This window comes from Sus scrofa, chromosome 4 (genome assembly GCF_000003025.6).
Source record: "Sus scrofa isolate TJ Tabasco breed Duroc chromosome 4, Sscrofa11.1, whole genome shotgun sequence".
In the NCBI taxonomy this organism is placed as follows: Eukaryota; Metazoa; Chordata; class Mammalia; order Artiodactyla; family Suidae; genus Sus; species Sus scrofa.
In genome coordinates this window covers 99,441,174-99,462,644 of record NC_010446.5, presented here as the reverse complement: position 1 = coordinate 99,462,644, position 21,471 = coordinate 99,441,174, and the positions used below count along the sequence as shown (strand labels likewise).

General features: G+C 48.6%; 1 protein-coding gene across 3 annotated transcripts; it reads right to left on the bottom strand.

Annotated features, from left to right (window-relative positions):
• ANKRD35 (ankyrin repeat domain 35) lies at nt 1,768-21,381 on the bottom strand. 3 transcript variants are annotated; one of them, XM_021089942.1, is made up of 15 exons: nt 19,869-21,381; nt 19,330-19,451; nt 12,912-13,042; nt 12,079-12,167; nt 11,636-11,700; nt 10,766-10,823; nt 10,500-10,570; nt 10,057-10,163; nt 8,946-9,130; nt 8,271-8,308; nt 6,122-8,107; nt 3,465-3,554; nt 3,150-3,215; nt 2,500-2,600; nt 1,768-1,981 (listed from the first exon to the last, which is right to left on the bottom strand). In XM_021089942.1, the coding sequence occupies exons 2-14, from the start codon at nt 19,366-19,368 to the stop codon at nt 2,538-2,540; spliced, it is 2,988 nt and encodes a 995-aa protein (XP_020945601.1). In that variant the 5' UTR covers nt 19,369-19,451; nt 19,869-21,381; the 3' UTR covers nt 1,768-1,981; nt 2,500-2,537. The 3 variants fall into 3 exon arrangements, with proteins under 3 accessions (XP_020945601.1, XP_003125839.1, XP_020945602.1); XM_003125791.4 differs by lacking the exon at nt 19,869-21,381 and adding an exon at nt 19,699-19,748; XM_021089943.1 differs by lacking the exons at nt 19,330-19,451; nt 19,869-21,381 and having other exon boundaries at nt 12,908-13,029.

Below are 21,471 nucleotides of genomic sequence, written 5' to 3'. Positions count from 1 at the left end.
CACTTCATGTTAACACGAACATCACTGACCATTCCCACAGCTCAGCCGTCCTGGGATCAGCTTCCAGGAGCCCCAGAGGAAGCCAAAGACCTGGCTTCCATTACCAGAGCTGTTTCCTGACTCATACTTGAACTTAGCAAAATGACCCTCCTCCTCTCTGGACCTTTTCAGCAGTCACTTCATTCTTCCCACCGCACACTGCATATATAATAGGGAATATTACAGTCTTTTTTTTTTTTTTTTTTTTTTTTTTTTGCCTTTTAGGGCTGCACTTGCAGCATATGAAGGTTCCCAGGCTAGGGATCCAATCAGAGCTACAGCTGCCGGCCTGCGCCACAGCCACAGCAAGGCAGGATCTGAGCCACGTCTGCAACCTACACCACAGCTCATAGCAACGCCAGATCCTTAACCCACTGAGCGAGGCCAGGGATCAAACCCGCATCCTCATGGATACTAGTCAGGTTCAGGAACTACAGTCCTTTTCTATTCTTTGGTAACTCTAAGAGCAGGAAGGAAGAGAGGTTCTGTTCCCCTCTTTTTTTTCAGCCACACTCACAGCATGCAGAAGTTCCCATGCCAGGCATGGAAACAGGGGCACAGCAGTGACAACACAGGATCCTCAACCCGCTGAACCACCAGGGAACTCTGTGTTCCCCTTAATAGACATAACCTGGACCATTTGATGCTCTTCTTCCGGCAGCTGCACACTTCTTTTCCCCCTTCAATTCCTCTCTTCATTCTCCCAGCCTTACAGTAGTCCTGTGCCCATCCATACACACACAAACCCTAAAGTTGACCTTCATCTTCTCTAGGATCTAATCTCTTTTCTTGCTTTTCCTGGCCAAACCCAGGAGCTGGGCTCTGCATCCCCAATCTGCTCCCACCCCTCCCCCGTCTTCCACAGCAGCCCCTCCCCACTCTTCTCTCGGCCCAGTCAGTTTATTTCCTGCCAAACCGCTGCCACCTGACCCAGCATAACCCAGCAGGGGGTGGGCTGAGAGAAGGAATTGGGAGGGACCAGTGTGGGGGCCACCAAACCACAACCCCAGATTTTGGAAGAACTTGCTGCCCCCCTCTCACCTGGCAGTCTGGCTGGTGGAGGGTCAGGAAGGGGAGGAGACCCAGGGGAAGTGACCACGAGACAGACTTTTTTTTTTCAGTCTGAGAACAGAATGGGAGGGAAGAAGCCAACTCTGAGTATCCCTTCATCCCTTTTCCAAGAATCAGACTTTCCATCCCACGTTGCACCTGGGGCAAAGAACACTGACTACGTGAGACAGAGCACCTCAAATCTAGACAACAGGGTTTAACACATGACAGAATATTTTAGATTGTACATCTTCAAGAAAATCCAGGCCTCTCAATCTCTCCACCTTAAAAAAGAGAGTGGACTAAGGAGTCCCAAGGTAGAGAAAAAAGATTAGAGCTGTGTCAGAAAGAAACAGACTTAAGAAAAAAGAAGAGTGTCAATTCCCATTTTTATAGAAGATTGTTCTTCAAACTGTTGGAATGCTGTTTTTCAAACTGGGTCTTGACCCATTCGTGGATGTATTGTAACTAATGTTTTTGTGGATTATAGAATAGAAGTATAGTATGGGTAAATATTACTTCAGGTATGTACACATAGGATGTAAAATGTATTTCTTATTATGGATCATAATCAAAGTTTGAAAGCAGCTAACTTATGGGGCCATTTGTAATCAAAAAAGAAGGAAAAAGATTCCTTCCCCCATGCCCCTTTAGAAAGAAAAAACAATAACACCCAACAACGTCCTGCCTCCTGCTTTATTTTCCATAGAGCTGGCTTCCATCCACACCTCTTCTGGTCTCATCCCATGCTGATTCCAAGGTTCAGGTTCTCAGGTCTGGGGTCCATAACATCAGGTGAAGCCCCACCCATACCTCCCCTAGTGACCAACCCACCACCCATCACCCACAACCACCTGATGGAGCCTCTGGCAACCAGGGATGTGCTAGTCCCCTGAAAGAAGAAATTCAAGGATGAAATGCACACACTTCCATACATACCCTCAGTCTCCTCCCACCCATGCCAAGATGCTAAAGATGATCCTCATCTATCTGGACTGGAGAGCGTGGCCACCTGCTCTGGGGCAGGGAGAAGAATGGAGGATGACTGCCTTTTGAATGAGTGGTGAAGGAGAGCTTCTGGAATTCGTAGAGTCTCACACTAGGAAACATCTGTGCACCACCATCCCACCATCACTCAACCTTCTCTCTACCCCAGACCTTAGGAGAGCTACCTCAACTCCTCCTTTCAGTCTCCGGCCCATAAGTCAGACCCTCTTCTACCTGCTCACTCATTCCTGACTCTATCCAGGGATTCCCCCCATATCATATCTTCTCAACTGACCTCATCCCAAATGCTTTATGCTCCCTCGTGTCAGCTACCACATGGGGCAAAAGGAGACTCCAATTTCCATCCCTTAAACCTCCTTTCTCCCAAAGTCCTTCCCTCATCGCCCTCAACCCACAACTCACAACAGAGAGATCCCATGTTCTTCAGGCCCCAGGCTGCCTCACTCCTCCTGTATGCTGAGGATTCTCAGTAGGATATTGTACACATCCTGTTCCATGTAGCCCTGTGGGTGGCAGGGAAGAGGAAAAAAAGGAGAAGAAGAACAGAAAAGAAGAGAATCAGAAGAGGGAGAGTTTCTGTGATATAATAGAATGCTACTTATTATATGTCCTCACTTATAATACTTAACTCCTCAATGGCTGTTTCCTAATCTTTACAGGGAAGATAATGACATCTGTTTTTCAGGATTGCTATGAGGGTTACAACTGTGACTATGGAACAAAGCACCTGGTACACAATACGTGTTCCAGTTTTGCAGTTATTGTTATTTCCTTGGTGAGGGATAAGCTGGCTCAGGAGGACACTGAGAAAGGGCACAGGAGAAGGAAAAAGTCTTACAGTAGATCAGGGAATTGAAAATGTGGGGCAAACCCCTTTCCCCCTCAAACTTATGCACAATCCCTTGACCTGCCTGATGAGGTCCAGAAACCTGGTACTGGAACATCCAAAGTCCAGCTTTCTCAGGGATGACAAGTATGTGCAGGTAAGAGAAGGAACCCCAGGTGCCATGCCCCCTGCCCAGCTCTCTGCTTCCACCTCCCCCCAGGCTCACCTGAGCAGCACTCAGCAGATGGTTCCTATAGGTGGCGATGATCTCTTCATGGTTCTTCTGGGAATCCTGGGAGTGAGCATCAATGGGAGCTCATGCGCTCACCTCCCATACTCACTCTGATCCCCAGGCATGAGGACCACGACGTGAAGTGGTCAGCTGGGCCAGATAGGCTCCCTTGGCCCGTCACTCTGGCTCAACCTAGACCACTGCCTGGCCGGTCCTCTGGAATCCCCAGAATGTCTCCCACGTATACATCACCTCCATCGCGCACCTTCTTCCCCAGCAATGTCCATCTCCCCGAGGGCCAAAACGTACCTGCAGCTGTAGGGCAAGGCGAGCATTTTTTCCCCGAACTGCTAGAACATCCTCTGAAAGTTGCTCCAGTTTCTTCAACAATTCCTTGATCTGAGGCCAGAAGGAAAGAGAGGGAACCAATGAGGCCCCAGTCGTTTCTCATCCCAACACTCCCCAGAGTCAAGGTCAGTGTCCTTTTATCGGGTGTTAATAATAACCACCAGACACTTTTACACACATCGTCTCACTTAATACTCAAAACAACTCTTTTTTTTTTTTTTTTTTTTTTTGTCTTTTTGCCATTTCTTGGGCCGCTCCCGCGGCATATGGAGGTTCCCAGGCTAGGGGTCTAATCAGAGCTGTAGCTGCCAGCCTATGCCAGAGCCACAGCAACGCGGGATCCAAGCCGCGTCTGCAACCTACACCACAGCTCACAGCAACACCGGATCGTTAATCCACTGAGCAAAGGCAGGGATCGAACCCGCAACCTCATGGTTCCTAGTCGGATTCGTTAACCACTGCGCCACGACAGGAACTCCTCAAAACAACTCTTCTTCTGTTCTGAGAAGAATACTTCTCTGAGGGAAGTATTATTATTATTCACATTTTGTAGATAAGGAGACTGAGTTAAATAATTTGTCAAAATCATACAGCTGTTAAGTGATGAAATCATGATTTAAACCAAGATCTCTTTGAATTCATGGTCAATGCTCTTAACTCTATACTGGATCCTGACCGACTTCAGCCTACTGACCACTAAGGGAAATGGAGGTGAGTTTTGTGGTTTGTAAAGCTGAGACATAAATGTGTTAATGCTAATCAGCAGTTATAGGAATGATGGTAACAGAAATAATGAAAATAGCTAACATTTCTTGAGTACTAGCCATTTGCCAAAAATTTTAAATATATCTCATTTAATGTAATCCTCAAAACAACCCTGTCATTATTGACATTTTATAGATGAGAAAATTTATAGGCATAGAAAATTTACCCAAGACCAATCAGTAAGGTTTTTTTTTTCCGCCCTGTTTTTTAAATTATTTTATCTTTTCTAGGGCCGCACCCTCGGCATGTGGAGGTTCCCAGGCTAGGGGTCGAATTGGAGCTGTAGCCGCCGGCCTACGCCAGAGACACAGCAATGCCAGATCTGAGCCACATCTGCGACCTATACCACAGCTCATGGCAACACTGGATCCTTAACCCACTGAGCGAGGCCAGGGATCGAACCCGCAACCTCATGGTTCCTAGTTGGATTCGTTAACCACTGAGCCACAACGGGAACTCCAATCAGTAAGTTTTGAGACTGAAATTCAAATGTAGACAAGCTCAGTTCAGAGCCCACTACACTATTTCCTTTTCTTGGAGTTCCCGTCGTGGCGCAGTGGTTAACGAATCCGACTAGGAACCATGAGGTTGCGGGTTCAATCCCTGCCCTTGCTCAGTGGGTTAACGATCCGGTGTTGCTGTGAGCTGTGGTGTAGGTTGCAGATGCGGCTCGGATCCCGCGTTGCTGTGGCTCTGGTGTAGGCCGGTGGCTACAGCTCCGATTCAACCCCTAGCCTGGGAACCTCCATATGCCGCGGGAGCGGCCCAAGAAATAGCAACAACAAAAGACAAAAGAAAAAGTCAAAAAGACAAAAATAAAATAAAAAAATAAATAAAAAAAAAAAATATTTCCTTTTCTTTCTTTTTTTTGGCTATGCCCACCCACGCTACAGCAGTGACCCAGCCATAGCAGTGACAACGCTAGACCCTTAACCTGCTGCACCACAAGAGAACTCCCCACTACACTATCTTCTTTTGCCCATTTGTCTACTTTTATCTTCTCCTTCAACACCAGCACAAAATTCCTTTCTTTAATTAGCCCCACCCCACACTGATTCCTATTCTGTATAACATTCCTTCCATTTTTATGTACTTTATATTCTGTAAAATATATACTCCCTGTAGTTTTAATCCTTCTAAATTTGATAATGTGGGAGTTCCCGTCGTGGCTCAGTGGTTAATGAATCACTGGACAGGTGGTTCGAGAATTACTAAATTCGTTTGTAAATTGATTGTTTAGAATTCACAAAACATGTCTCTTAGAAACACACTTACACTCACTTTTGGAGCAATCATTAAGAAGCTCAGGGATCTAACAGGATGGCTTTTGGACTTTTTCCCCCCTTTTTTTCTTCTCTGCCTTAGCACCTTCTTTGCCAATGGAAATCTTTTGCAAAACTTAACACTACTTGAAGTGGGAGGTGAGGGGGGCTTAAAGCCTAGTCTACTTTATTTAACCCACCAGCACCCAGGACTCCAGTTAACTCCTCAGAACCCTAGGAAAACCACAGACTCACGATATTATCAGCCGTCTTCTCAGGCTAATACACTATTTAAGTCAAAATGCTGATGAGCATAGTACTCCATAGTGGAGGCCATGACCCCACTGCTTCTGAACCCTAAGCCCCAAATTTTAACGCCTAAGCTCCCTTCTCTCTTCTATTTATAACTCACCTCACCTCCAACCTCAACCCCAAACCCCCTCAGACCCAGAATGTATTGCAGTCCTTGCAAATGATTGCTGTTCGGTTTGGGGAATTAATCTGACCAACCAAAGATAGACTCAGGTTAGCAAACCCTAAACACACGGAAACCTCCCTGACGCTCCCTTGGCTGCTGCCTCGCCGGCTCACCTTGGCCTCCTTGTCCCGGCAAGCCCCGATTAGATGCTCCACCTTCTCTTTCAGCAGCTCCGCGGTTTTCTCAAACTGCTCGGAACGCCCGCGCATCTCGCTGGCTTGGCGTTCCTGCTCCGCGACGCGTGCGGCCAGGTCCCCACTCCTGCGGCGCTCCTCCGCCACTGCCTCCCGCAGCCGACTCATTTCCCGGCACGCCGTGTTGTACTTTTCCAGCAGAGCCTTTAGCTCCTGGCCCCAGGCCTGGGCCTGGGCCACAAGCGAGCCCCGAGTTTTCTCATGCTGCCTTAGACTGGCCGCCTCCCGGGCTCTCAGCTCAGCCACCTCCTCTGTGGCTTGGTAGAGCAGTTGCTTCAGCTTCCCGATCTCCTGGCTTTTCCCGCTCATCGTGGCCTGAACCGCCCGAAGCTCTTCCTCCAGCTTCCCCAGATCCTCCTCCAGAGCAGCCACTTGGGGGGATGCAGAGGCCTCGGAGGAGGTACCTGGCTCCCCGCGTGGGGCAAGGGAGCCCCGCAGCTGCTGATTTTCCTCTTCTAGCCGAGCCATCACCTGCTGGGCCTCGAGGTGCTTGTCCACCAGGGTGCGGATGCAGGCCTGCAGCTCCTCCAGGGGTTCGCCCGATGTGCTCTGAGCGCTCCCCTTGCCCACTAGGTCTGCTGGCAGACAGTCCCACAGCCCCTGGAGGCCACTACTTTGCGAAGCCAGGCGCTTACGCAGCTTCTCGGTGGCCTCCTTCTCTATGGCCAGTTCATCCGTCAGCAGCCCCACGCTCCTCTGCAACTGCTGTAGCTGGACCTGCGCCTCTGGCTTGGGCACAAACTCTAGCTGAAGCCGCTGGCTCAGGGACTGCAGCTCCCCCTGCAACCGCTGCCGCTCCCGCCCCAGCTCCCCCAGCTCCTCCAGCAAATTACTGTTGCTCAGTCTCAGTGCTGACACCTCCTTCTCCAGCTGACCCTTTGCCAGGCCTCCTCCTAGCATCTGCTCCCCTCCAGGAGCCCCTAGAGGCTTTCCCCAGGTCCCAGGAGACCTGTCCTCCCTTCCTTCATTCCCTTTGATGACAGTCCCTGGGCCTGCCTTTGAGGTTCCCTCTCTGGGCTTCTGGGCAGGGGCCTCAGGTTTCATCTGTAATCCTGCTTTTGCCTGATCCAGCCTCACCAGCACCCGCTCCAACCTGGCCTCCATCTTCTCCCAAGCAGCTGCTGCAGCCTCAGCCCGGGGGGTCCCCAGAGCTCCCTCCAGGACAGGTCTTGATAGAGCCCCCCGGGCTGCATCCTTTTCTCGCCACACCGCAGCCAGCTCCTCCCTCAGCTGTAGCAGGAGCTGGTTCATGGCTGCTGTGCCTGCTGGTTCAGCCCCTGGGGCCTGGCGTCTCTCCTCCTGGCCAGCACACAGCTGGCGGGTATGATCAGGGCCAAGGTCCTGCCCACCACTGGTAGCCAGTTGCTGTTCTTTGGCTTCCCCAGTGGCATCAGACTTTGGGCTCTGGGGTGTCCCCTGTTCTTCTGGTTGGGACCTTCCATGGGCTGCATATGGGATCTCCCCTGGGGCTGAATCCTTAGCCTTCTTGGAAGCTAATACTGGGTTTGCTGCTGCTGTGGCTGCTGCCTGCTGCTGCTTCCTTAGCTCTTGAATGCCCTTAGCCAGCAGGTCCAGGGGACAACCCTGCTCCATGCCATCTCCTCCAGCCCGGAGACTAGAGCTCTGGCCTCCTGGAGCCCCAGGCTCTTGGGATAGGAGGAGCCCCAGCTCTTGCACCTGCTCTTGAATCTGGTTCTCCAGGCCCAGGTAAGCTGCAGCTTGAGCCTTAGACTCTTCTGTTTTCCGCATCAGCTCCTGCTCCAACTGAGAAACTTTCCTCTGCTCCTCTTCATACTTCCACTTCCACTCCTCTGGACATGGGTCTTCATCCTCCTCTTCCTCCTGCTCCTCCTCAGGCTCTGCTCTCCATGGTGGAGAGCCTACCTGAGGCTCAGATGGAGAGGCCTGTGTAGAAAAATGGACAGTGAAGCAAACCCAGGCACTAACCCAGGAGGGCCTTCCTTCTCCTACACTGTCTCGATGCCCCAGGGATCACTTCCTGGGAGATTCCCAGTGGGAAAGCCTGGGGTAGCTCAGAAGCAAAAGGAAGAAGCACTTCGGGTCTTACCTGGGATGCAAGATCTGAGTGTTGAACTAGTCCCTGACCTATATAAAAAGACATGAGGAAAATGAGAGAGGAGACAGGACCATATGCTTCTAGCCCACACTCTGTCTTCAGACTTTTTCTGGAGGACTGGCCCCTCCATGTTAATCCCTTACCACACATATCTTTCTGGTGCCAGAAGAGACCCTTATTCACTGGGGCCCTAACTATTCAGCAACCTTGGTTCCCTGCCTCAGAGATATGCCAGCTCATTCATTTTTTCCCACTCATTTATCGGACATTGTGCCATACACTGTTATAGGCACCAGGACCTCAATGGCAGGCAAAATAAAGATGGCCTGTTCTCTGAGGGGATTCCAGTCTAGCAGGGGAGAGAGAGATTTGACCATCAAACCACACAAGTAGATATACAGTTACAACTACTACAATTACAATTACAACCCTAGCCAGGGTTGCCTCCTGTGAAAGATGAGGCTGCATTAAAGAAGTTTGTGACCATGCTTTTGGGAGCCGAAGTCATCTCATAGCAGCAGCAATAACTAAGTAAACTGTCAACCAAAGGGACAGTTATTTGTCACATGGATTATTTCCATGGAAACAAATGAGATTCCAAGAAGCTTCCTGGATTCTGAGGCTATTGAGGAGCATCCTAAAGTTTCAAAGGAATATTGGCTTTACCTCCCCGCCCCTGGCGGTTCAGGGCCTGCCGCAGCAACCTCCACAGCGTCTTGTCTTGTGTGCGTAGAGCATAATGCAAAGCGTCATGCCCCGTGCTGTCCACTGCCCCTGCATCTGCTCCATGGCTCAGGAGCAGTTCAGCCACCTCGGCGCTGCCTTTTTCACAGGCCAGGATCAAAGCTGATCTGCAGGTGGGGACAAATCTGAGCGTAGGCTTTTCTCATGGAATCCAAGAGTCCTGGCTTCAGCAAATCCACTCAGAGGGTCACCTCTCATTCGATGTGGTCAGGAGAACCACAGACCAATACCAGCCCATGATAAAGCATTGCATCAAACCAGGACCTTTCAAAATGTCATTCTTGGAGCTGTAGCATCAGAAAGCAGGGGGCCAGTTAGAAAGGCTCCATTTTCATCTGCTTTACATATTGAGGTTCTACATAAATTCTGGGGTTTTTTAAATTATTATTATTATTAGCTTTTTAGGGCTGCACCTGTGGCATATGGAAGTTTCCAGGCTAGGGATTGAATCAGAGCTACAGCTGCTGGCCTATGCCACAGCCACAGGAACACGGGATCTGAACAGCATCTGTGACCTACACCGCAGCTTACCACGACCAGATCCTTTAAGCCCACTGAGCAAGGCCAGGGGTCGAACCTGCATTCTCATGGCTACTTGTTGGTTTTATAACCCACTGAGCCACAACAGGAACTCCTCTACATAAATTCTTTATTGGAAAAAAAGGATTCCATTGATTAGAAGATAGTTTGAAAACCAATAGATTAAACTAGTAGATCCAGAGATATTGATTCAAATTCTAGAGTTGTCTCTGCTTAGGAAAATGGTGGTAGCAGCAACAGAATAGGAAAGTATAAGGAAAATTTTCTCAATTCCCAAAGAGGAAAGCAGCGGAGCAGCAGGCAGAGCTCTTCTGAACCGCCGTTGGGAAGGAGGGAGGTTCCCAAGAAAACAGAGACCAACCTGCCTTCTTCCACAGTAGAAACACACACACACACACACACACACACACACACACACACACATTTTGCCCAGTGGCTCCTTTCTAGATTGTTGAGGGTCTGGATTTGAGGCAGGAAGACCAAAAAGGCTCACTTGTCATTCTTGTCGGTGATATTAACCCGGGCGCCTCTCTGCAGTAGCTGTGAGCAGATAGCTGCATGACCACCCAGTGATGCAATCATCAGGGGTGTGCGTCCACCCTGCACAAATTATGAGAAGGGGGTTCATGAGGAGCTGTGGGAACCAGGGGTTTGACACAGTCCTACCAGCTCTTCTTTCCCCACATCTCTCCAAAAAAAACCCAGAGCCTGGGGCTAAATACTCCTTCTCAGAGGACTGGAAGCTCTCTAGAAGCTAAGGCTTATTAGCCTCTCTGTGTGGAAGAAGAGGAGAAGAGAAGATGGGGTAGGGGGCGGGAAGAAGAAAGAGGAGGTGGTGCTACACAAGTCCCAGTCATGGAGCTTGGCTAATTACGTTCAGAGAAAGTATCAGCCTCCTCATGTAGGGCCCCACCCAGCTACCCAACTGACACTCACATTATCCAGGACATCCAGGAAGGCTTCATGGTCACATAGGAGGAGTACACTTGAGGCACAGCCAGAGGAGGCTGCGGAGGGTTGAGGGATGATTGGGTAAAGGGGAAGCAGGAAGGACACCTAGTCAGATCATGATGCAGCTTCTCTCTCCCCGCATCTCAGCAGTCAGCCCTGGGCTGTCCTTCCTACCAAATGTCGTCCTCCTCACCTCCTCCCCACCCCTTGGTCCCTGCACGCCTGTTTCCCACCAGTCCCCTGGAACACACCTGCCCAGTGCAACGGACTACGATTTTCCACATCTACAGCATCTTCATTGGCACCATGCTGCAAAGAGCCACAAAGGGAAGCAGCATGGAGTGTGGTGTTAACACCCTCATCCCATACTCCCTGTCGGGTCACCAACTTTCACAGTGCTATGGAGAGGGGCAGGAGGACCATGGCTTTGGCCAACTACTAGGCAAGTCTAGTCTATTCCTTGCAGATGATGGGCAGCTTTGAATTTCAGCCTGGTTCATAAACCTAGGGCCTACGAAAAATCAGGTTATAGGTAAATAAACATGTTAGGGGAAAATGACACCTAAGCCCACATCTGGTACTTTAGGATCATAACTGGGAAACTTGGAAAGGGCCAGGAAGAAAAAAAGCAAAATAGCCATTTGCACTGTTGAACTATGCCTTTTGAACTTTAGGAGGCTTATTTCTGAACTGCCCACATGTCATTTTACCTGTATAGTTCTCTTTTTACTCCTAGACTACGAACGCCTCAAAAACAGACAGTAGGCTATCAGTTTAATTTGAACACCTCTGCCGTCCTTCCACCCGACCATCATCACAGCAGTTAGTCTCTGCAGTGGCTCTGCCGATGACAGAGCTCAGTATCTGCATGGTGACATAGTCAGTGCCTGGCAACTCTGGGATGTTTTGATGTGCCTTCAAGGGCAGCCCTAAGCAGGTTGCCTGCACATAGTAGGTGTCAAATAAACATTTGTGAATTAATGAGCAAGTGGTCAGCAGCTCTCTTACTGGGGTGAGAGGGGTGCACTTGACCGCATATTGCTGGTGAGAATAGGACAAAGTAAGGAGTCTCTGGTCCACTTCTCCCTTTCACAGTAGTATCATCAAGGGGTTGCTCTTACCTGCAGCAGGACCTTGACACATTGTGGCTGGCAGGAAATGGTGGCCAGGTGTAGGGCGGTGCTTCCTGAAAAGAGAAAGAAGGGGAGAGGGAGGATGGGTGGCCCCTTGCATGCTGATGACTCACAGGGAGGGAAGGCAAGAGACGCACAGATAATCAGAGGGAGATTAGAGAGAGAAGCTCTCAGTCACATGGGGCCAGAAATTCCTGTTCCCCAAGTGCCTGGTACCTTCGGTGGAGGTGGGCGAGAAGGTGAGGTAGGCCCAGTTTGCAGGGAGGAGAACCCCTGGAAGGATGCTGGCTGGAACTTATGAGGAAAGAAGCAGGGGGCTACAGGTGGAACCTCCAGCAGCCACTCCCCCCTCACCCCCACCAGCACTGGCTCCCCACTGCTGCTGTAAAGGAAAAAGCAAGCGGCGAGACCCAGTGCTTCATCTAACTCACCGTCCTCATTCTTGCTGTTGATGTCAGCCCCATTGGCAAGCAGTATGGTCAGACATTCTGTCAGACCTTTAGAGGCTGCCAGATGAAACCTGCAAGAATCAAGGCCAAGAGGCAGAGGGATGAAGGAACAGGGTGGGGGGGGGATGAAGAATGGGAGAATCTCAGCAAGCACTGCCTGCTCTGCTCCCTCACTCCCAACACCAATCCCTAAAGCAGAGAGGGAAGCTCCCCTGGCCTGACTTTCTGAGGAAGAGAAGCCTATATGGCCTGCTGTCATAACATGAGAGGAAGCTGGAAGCAAAGATGGAAATAAGAACTACAGGTCTCAAACAATCTCAGAGTATGACAAGGGTGTCCAGGGAACACATAATTAATGTCTTCCTGTGACTCTGAGCATAGAACCCTTCACAGACTGGAAGGGTCCCAGAAAGTCTCAGCCAGGGCCGAGCAGAGGGCTGGACAGAGACAAAGGATAACATCCCTCTTGTACCTAATCACCGTTTCCAGCCACATGGCTCCACCGTACTCCCTCATTTCCCAAGCATACACACCCTCTTACTTGGGCAGCAAAGAAATATTCTATTTAGGGTATCAGTTTTCTGTTTGTCTCATGGGCTTTATGTTCTTTTTTGATCAGTTTCATTGATGTAGGTTGTGAAACGTATGGAGCCCAAGGACAGTATCTTCCCCCATTTTGTGCAGCGCTTGATATGTTTGCTAATTAAGACAAAAAGGGCTCTGAAGTCATAGTCACTTCCTGGTCTTAACATCATGTTAGGGTTTAGAATTTTCAAAGAGAACCACATGCCAAGGGTGGAAGAAGACTTACTTACGGGGACTGGCCGTTTGAGTCTAGCTTGGTGGGTCGGGCAGATTTCCTGGAGGCTAAGGCAGCCACGCGTCCCACGTCCCCCCGCTGCACTGCCTCCAGCAGCTTCTGATCACGTCGATTCCATCTCTCCACCTGGTCCAGAGTCACAAATTGCGTGAATATAAGAGGTGAGGGTAGAGTGGAGGAAGAAAATAAAATGGTTAGGATGCTAAGCAAGGGAAAAGGGATATCCCTGAGATCCTTTCCATGTTCCAGGAGTCACTCAGACTAGATCATTTAATCCTTCATAGGTGGGCCAGTTAAATAGTTTCCAACTCAGAGTTCCCTGGTGGCTCAGCAGGTAAGGATCTGGCATCATCATTGCTGTGGCTCAGGTCACTGCTGTGGTGCAGGTTTGACCCCTGGCCCGGGAACTTTTGTGTGCTATGGGCACGGCCAAAAAAAAAAAAAGTTACCAACTCAAATGCCACTGTGAACTACTACTGGTTATTATTGGCAGTCCTGCACCAAAAGGTGCTTGGACTACTGAATTAAAACCCACTTTTTCATCTTGAATACATAGTATTTCAAATGCCTCTTTTATCATCATTATGATTATTGTTGTTAGGTGCATAACCGCCAAGCAATCCTAGCCATGACTTCTTTCCCTTTGGCTCTCCATGTCTTGTTGGAGCAAAATGAAGCAAACTGACCACTCCAGACTGAGCTCACCTTGCCTCTCAACTCCCCATGCTGCTCTGGGTTTTGTTCTCAGATATTTGTGAAATCAAGGCACCTAGCTTCAGTCACAACTAGGAGTCCAAATACCTAGCCATACCATCTCTACCCATTGGCTTTGAGCCCTCAAACTGGGAGGAGAAGTGTAGAGTTTCTGTTTTCCCTTCTCATACCTATGCCCTTTGGCTAGTCACTCTTCCATGGCAACAATGGCCAACAGGGCAAAGAGAGGTTTCTAGCTAGGCTCGAGGAGGCCGCAGGAGGCAGCTCCCCTCCTCCGCCCTTCCCTCCCTCCTCATTTTCCTGGCAGGAAGCAGCTGTCCCAGACAACAGCCACACCTGGGCACTCATTGTTCTGCCATTCCAGCTTGACTTTTGCTGCTGGTGGGGTAATTACAATAATTGAAGTATCGCAGGGCATGAAAGAGCTGCGTAAAAATACCCAGAGCTGAAAGCCCAGAAAAATTTGGCTTGATCCAGAGAAGGCAAAGGAAAGGAAGGAGGAGGCAAAAATCTGTAGAATGGCAAAAAGGTCCTAGATGAATATTTGTCAGCAGGCCTCAGTTCACGGCCTGGTTCACCTACTTCCTCAGCTATGTGACCTAGAGTGAGCCACGAACACCTTTAACCTGTTTCCTCATCTATAAAATGTGGGGAATAATAACTACCTCATCATGTTGTGAGTATTAAATGAGCTAATGTATATAAAATCTCTTTGTAGACTGTAAAGAGCTATACAAGTATGTGGCAGTTATTTAAAAAAACAGGCAGTAGTGGGGGATTGGTGGTGGCACATTGCATTTTATGAGGTGTAATCTCAACAAGGAAGAGGCTCTAGGAGAAGATGGGAAAAAGTAAGGTCTATGGAAGTCGATTCGTTTCCAAATACAGTTTACATAGCCAGGCCAGGTTATTAATTAACAACAGGAAAGATTTTTAAATGCCCAAACCGTAAAATTATCTAGGGTAGATGGTTTCTGAGGTAATACTCCTGAGGCAATTTTTCATAGTCCTTTCAAGTGCTATTTCAATTAGCCTCTCAACATTCCTGGAAAGTAGTTAGGGCTGACATTATTTTATCTACTTGACAGAAAAGAAACTGAAACACACTGAGGTTAGATAACTGTCCAGGGTTACACTGCAAAATAGTGGTAAAATTGAGATTAGAACCCAGGCCACCTGATGTTCAGAGCTAGGTCTCACTTTCCATACTCCAGAGCTATGGAAGGTTTACTTATTTTCAAATAAGCAGTCTAAGACCACCTCCAGGATAAAACCACCTGCCTTCTGACACTATTCCCTGCAAGGCGAAGAATCTCCAAACAGGTTAATTCTCAAAGGACAAATTAAGCGAAATGACTACTCCACATACCAATAGACTGAGATGTAATAACACATTATTTAGTGTTCCTTGGGGACCATGTCACCCTCAGGAAAAGATAAAGGGCTGGAACTAGCCTCCACCATAGGATACTGCCGTCAGCTGATCTCAATCTGAAGTTCTCTGTTTAAAATTCTGATTCTTGGAGTTCCCACTGTGACACAGCAGAAACAAATCTGACTAGTATCCATGAGGATGCAGGTTCGATCCCTGGCCCTTCTCAGTGGGTTAAGGATTTGGTATTGCCATGAGTTGTTGTGTAGGTTACAGATGCCACTCAGATCCTGCGTTGCCGTGGCTGTGGCATAGGGCGGCATCTGTAGCTCTGATTTGAACCCTAGCCTAGGAATTTTCATATGCTGCAGGTGTGGCCATAAAAAGCAAAAAAAAAAAAAAAATTAATAAAATAAAGTTCTGATTTAACACTTTCTATCCTTGTGACTTGAGGTATGTAACAACTTCTCTAAACCTTGGTTTCCTAATAAAATGACACTGTATAAAACACCTAGCTCTGTCTGTCACATAGTAGGCACACAATAAATGTTAGTTCTAATTCCCATCTTTTCTAGCCTTCCGGGGCACGTTTTGGATATTCCTGGGCTCAGAATTCTCCATCCAGGGGTGTGGGAGGAAGGGATCTTGCTCATATGGGCCAATACACTCCATTCGAGCTACATAGAAGGGAAAGATGCCTGTTAGCAATGCAGATATTTCTCTTTACAGCTAGATAGCTCTAAATCCACTCAATTTACTTCCTAGAATCTTGTTATACCTAGAAGAATTCAGACTAGGTAGAAATTCTTCACTACCAAACCTCTGCAGAGCAAGGGTAAAGACAACTGAGAGATGCCTCCAAATTCCAAGATCCAATCTATTGCTCACCCAGCATCTTGGGGAGAAGCACTGGATTAACACTGCAGCCTCAAGAGAGCAATCACCAAGTTAATCAGCAGACTCATAAACAAGGATAAGCTTTATATTTCTATAGCTCAAACTGGGGGCCTTTGTAGAAGTAGTTGCAGCCTCTCCTTATCTCCGGCCATGTGCCAATAGGCATCCTATCAAGATGGAACACACCAACGGTAGAGAGAGAAAGAGTGACTACCACTGTAGGACAGATGAATGGAAATGGAAACGCTGCCTGGAGGAACCGGGAGCTGACCATCAATTTTTTTTTCCCTATCTTTTTGAATTTTCTAGGGCCGCACCCTGGCGTATGGAGGTTCCCAGGCTAGGGGTCGAATTGGAGCTGTAGCCGCCGGCCTATGCCAGAGACACAGCAATGCCAGATCCGAGCCACATCTGCGACCTACACCACAACTCATGCCAACACTGGATCTTTAACCCACTGAGCAAGGCCAGGAATCAAACCCTCAACCTCATGGTTCCTAGTCGTATTCGTTAACCACTGAGCCATGACAGGAACTTCCTGACTATCAATTTTTTAAATACAATTGACATTCTTCTAAGTTGATCCAGTGCCTATGGTTTAAAGCTATTTTCTAGTTTACTTCTTACACTGGCAGAGTAAGCTAATATGAAAGACACCCTCAAAGGCATCCTCTACTTGACTAAATAAAATGAAATTGTGGGAGTTGGCTTTTGTTTGTTTCTTGAACTTCCTACATTCTGGATGACTTCGATTAATTTTTAAATGATCATTGATCTTTCAGTCCTTCTCTTAATCTGAGGGTGCGATCTGGACACAGGGGTGAGAGAGGGAATGGAAAGGGGCAATCTCCTGTCATGACTGGGAATCCAGGCTTTGGGAGTGGTCAGGAAGGCTGTCACACTATTGCTCTGACAAACTGGTCTAGAGTGGTTAGCCACCCAGGGAGTGGAAGAATTTATCATGACAAGTATGGGTAAGTTTCATGAGGAAACAATTCATAGCTGAAGCTGGTCTGTTTTCAAGCTTATTGGATTCCCACCCTGACTAAGAAAACAGTTTTCTTTCCAGTCATGTAGTTCTAAATCCACCTAATTTACTACCTATAATCTTGTTATACTAAGAAGAGTTTCGAATGAGTAGAAATTCTCCATGGCCATGGGAGTTCCCATCATGGCTCAGTGGAAATGAATCCAACTGGCATCCATGAGGATATGGGTTCAATCCCTGGCCTCGTTCAGTGGGTCAGGGATCTGGCATTACTATGAGCTGTGGTGTAGGTTGCAGGTGCAGCTCAGATCCCGCGTTGCTGTGGCTGTGGTATAGGCCGGCAGCTGAAGCTCCGATTTGACCCCTAGCCTGGGAACTTCCCTACATCGAGGGTTTGGCCCAAAAAGAAAAAAAAGAAAAAGAAAGAAAAAAAAGAAGAAAGAAAGAAATTCTTCATGGCCAAACATCTGTGGAGCTGGAGTGAAGGACAGAGGGATGTTTTCAAATTCCAACATTCTGCTCATTGTTCACCCCAGCATCTTGGAAAGGAAGCACCAACCAATGACTGGAGAACCAGAAAGAATGAAATAGTTTCCTCATTCCTAAGGAGCAGGCAGACTACACAGACCTGAAAGGAAAGGGCACTGTGGAGGACTTTAAGGAACTAAGGAAGAGTCCACATAAATAAGAAAATCATTATGAGTTAAAACACCCTGAGTAGCCTCAGTTTCTGGTACCTATAGTAGTCATTCAGTAAATGCCTTTTGATTGGTTGATTAATCTGTGGAAACTAAGTGGGGAAGCAAACATAAGAGACACAAGAACAGGCCTCAACAGAGTTCCTGCTCTTTGCCTCATAGCTCATTTCCAGGCTTCTGTGGCCTGCACATGCAGAGTGAGCTGCTCATTTCTCCTTTTCGCTTAATGAATGACACCACTAAGTCAAGTTAGGCTAAACAATATTACTATAGGCAGTTGGCTACTTCACTTCTAAATGAGCCATCGTCCCAGTCTCAACTCATCGGAGGTCCAGTCATGACTCAACAGTAATGAAACTGACTAATACCCATGAGGATGCAGGTTCAATCCCTGCCCTCACTCATTGGGTTAAGGATATGGCATTGCCGCAAGCTGTGGTATAGGTCACAGCTTCGGTTCAGATGTCAAGTTGTGGTTGTGGTGTAGGCCAGTAGCTCTAGCTCCGCTTCAACCCCTAGCCTGGGAACTTCCATATGCTGCGGGTATGGCCCTAAAAAGGAAAAAAAAAAATTTCATGCCCAGAGAGAGGGTCTCTCTATAAGAGATCTTCAGAAGAAGAAGCTACTTAGCCACTCCCTTCTGTAGTCTTCTTCCCTGTGTTTTATTCTGGGAGACCATGGGGAGGAGAGTGACTTCTACTGACTTTATCCTCTTCCCCTCTCACCGTCACCACTCCCCAGTTCAGTCAAAGAAAGCAGGGAGTACAAGCCCTAAACAACTGGGGGAGAATTCAGAATGAAGGAAGATTCTGGGGAGAAGCAGGCAGAAGGCTTGAATGGCCCAAGAACCAGTCTGATGACCAGGCACTGCAGTGAACTGGCCAGAGTGGATTCTGCAGACAATTTACCCATTCCTTGGGGAGCAGCCAGGCCACTGTGCCTCCTCTGGCAGTGCTTGTCAGGCTGGCTAGGCCAGACTGCAGGATTAACCCACAGAGAGCAAGCAGAAGGGAGTCAGGGCAAAGGGGGAAAAGTGGAATTGAACAACCACTGGACAGAGAAGGGCAGAGGTTGAAGAGGGGGAACAGGAGAAGACTGCTGCTTGGAAAGAGGTTTGGCGTGATATCTGAGAGTCAGTGGTGGTAATGAAAGGAATGGGAGTGGAAGTGGCATGGGGTGAGATGGGGCAAGGACAGAGAAGACTCTATGAAGAAAGACTAGGGGAAGGCACGGGGCTGGAAGTACTTGCTGGATGGAGAGGAAACAGCAGAGAGGGCCAGATGGGAGAGCAGGGTTGTAAAGACAGTCCAGGGCTGGAAAATGGGGTGATGGGGCAGTACTTGGGAGACAGAAAGGCTGTTGGGGCTGAGCAGGGGCTGGTGCTAGGACAGATGACTGAGGGTAGTTCAGCACTGGGAAACAGCAGTAGAGAACAGAGCCTTCAGGAAGGGGTAGGGGCTGCTGGAAACATATCAGAAGTTGGGGGTGTAGATGCTAGGAGGACAAGAAAGAACCAAGGCAAAGGACCTTGGGGAAGGCAGAGGTTAGGAAGGCAAGTCAGAGGCTGCGGGACAGTCTTGAGGAAGGCAGGGCTGGAGGGCTGCATTGCGGGAGTGGAAGAGCTGGAAAAACCAATAAACAGAAAGGGCGATGGTGCCTGGAGATCTCGGGACTCAGGACTTTTGTCACCACAGGTGATGGACCCCAGCCCCATGCCCACCCTCCCAAACATTTTTGCACATACCGCCACCTGTGAGCTGGAGCAGGAGAAGATGCGCTTCATGGCCGAGGCCTCGGCCACGGGGGGACGGGGACGCGCGGAGAGCCGGGCCACAGGTTTCCGGAACCCACCGGACTTGGCTGCGGCTGTGTAAAAGAGCTGTCAAAAGCAGACCTGGACCCGCCCCAGGACCCGCCCCAGGATCCACCCCATTCAATCAGAGACAAGAACTCAAGGGCTGGGTTTAAAACTCCGCCCCAGCCCCAGCCCCACTCCACTGCTACGGAGGCAAAAAGCCCGCAGTCTGAGGCTGCATCGTGGGCTAGGTCTCAAACCTCCCCATCCTAAACCGAACCCGCCCCCAGCTCCCACCAGCTCAACAGGCGAACAGACCCAACGGCCTCAACGGCCTCCTACTAAAATCCTCCCCCTCGCGCCCCGCCCCTGCCCGCCGTTCCAGCCTGTGGCTCCGCCCCAAGCACCGCCCCTGAGCACCGCTCCAGCCCCGCCCCTTCGGCGCCGCTCAGGAGGCAGGCATGTCTCCCCGTACGGTGGGATCTTACCAACTGCCGCTTTTAACCACTGGTGACGATGTTTTTATTATATCCAGAGACCTTTGCCAATTTAGTTACCTCTGTTTCCTCCCCCTGTTTCATGACCAAAAACCTAGGCACAAAAAAGGATTTGGAGAGAGCAGTTTGGAAACGGGAGATGGTAGTGAGGAGCAAAGATTGAGCGCGGATGATGCATAACCCACAGCAACGTGGAGAAAGGGGACCAGGCTTAATAGCCTAACACACCTCTTAAGTTAGAAAAGGGCAGAGAGGGAGGAGAGACTTCTTGTTTTAAGCATCCCCTTACACACAAACTCACAAAACTGTCCTATTTCCATTACTCTTTAAATTCAGATTCTCAGCAATTCTTGCTTGAAGAGTCACTGCAGGCTAGTGGTCTCCTCGCCTTTCTTTTCCTCTTTTCCTCCCTTCAGCCGGAGAGCACACTGAAATGCATATGAAAGCCTACTGGATAAAGTTCAAAGTTCTTAATGTGGTTTACGAGGATCATCAGGAGCTGCACCCTGCTTTCTCAAGTCTCATCTTTCACAAATAGCCTAATGCTCAGGCTGTTCTACTATGCTTCCCTTCCTGAGGTGATAATCCTCCCTGGCATGCCTTCTCTCACACTTGGTGGCCCCTCAAGCCAAATGTTTTTGTTTTTGTTTTTTCCTGTAAAGTTTTCTCTTAAAATTCTGCAACCCCCACCAAAAAAAGAGGTGTGCCTCTTGTGTGCAACAAGCTTCTAATACTTAGTGCTATGTGGTCTAGCAACCAGGTCTCTGTATTTGCAATTATTTGTTTACATGTTTGCTTCTAGATTGGGCTCTTTGATGGTAGGAGTTACATTTTATACTATTCTCATTGCCTAGCACATATTAAGTGTAATGTCTGATGAGTGAATGAACAAAGGAGCAACAATGAGAAGAAAGCAACACTTGTATGTCTCAGGAGAGCCTGTTGTTTCTACAGTTGCTTCTCAAATTGACTCTGCTTCAAAGGAACAGGTAACGGGCTTATTGAACAGGTAACATGTTGGGGTTAGAGAAAGTCCCATTCTGGAGCTGAGGGATAGAGAGGAGAGGGATCTCAAGTGGAGAAAAATATTAAAGGTGCTCTTTTAATCATGTGGAGAGAGAATTAGATGAACCAGTATTCAAGGAAATCTATCTCTTCTTGAGGGCTGACTGGGGGATTCAGAGGAGAAATCTGTCAAAATAACCATGGCCTCAGTCCCCACTCCAGAAACCATATGTTCTATTAAGGCTGTTCAAACAGTGGCCTATATGAAGTGTACTGAGTGCCACTATGGACTCCTCCTGCCACAAAATAACTCACCAGCTTATCACAGGATGGTTGCCCCTGCCTAACAGGCCAAACAGGCCACCATTCTCAGGGTGAGGTAATAGAGGCAGAGACATGGTCTCTAGAAGGCCAATGCTTAAGTACACATGTTCCTCGAGGGCACTAGAAGAATCCTAGGTGTCTAAAGAAATTCAATAAATTTTCTTCCTTCCTTTCTTTTTCTTTCTTTCTCTTTAGGGCACACCTATGACATGTGGAAGGTCCTGGGAATTGGAGCTGCAGCTGCAGGCCTACACCATAACCACAG

Coding starts and splice junctions, on each gene's coding strand:
- ANKRD35 (XM_021089942.1), bottom strand. CDS start 19,368: ATGAAGCGCATCTTCTCCTGCTCCAGCTCACAGGTGGCG. Junction 13,043..19,329: donor GCTCCAGCTCACAGGTGGCG/GTATGTGCAAAA, acceptor ACTCTGGACCAG/GTGGAGAGATGGAATCGACG. Junction 3,555..6,121: donor GCCGGGACAAGGAGGCCAAG/GTGAGCCGGCGA, acceptor TTCTGGCCTCAG/ATCAAGGAATTGTTGAAGAA.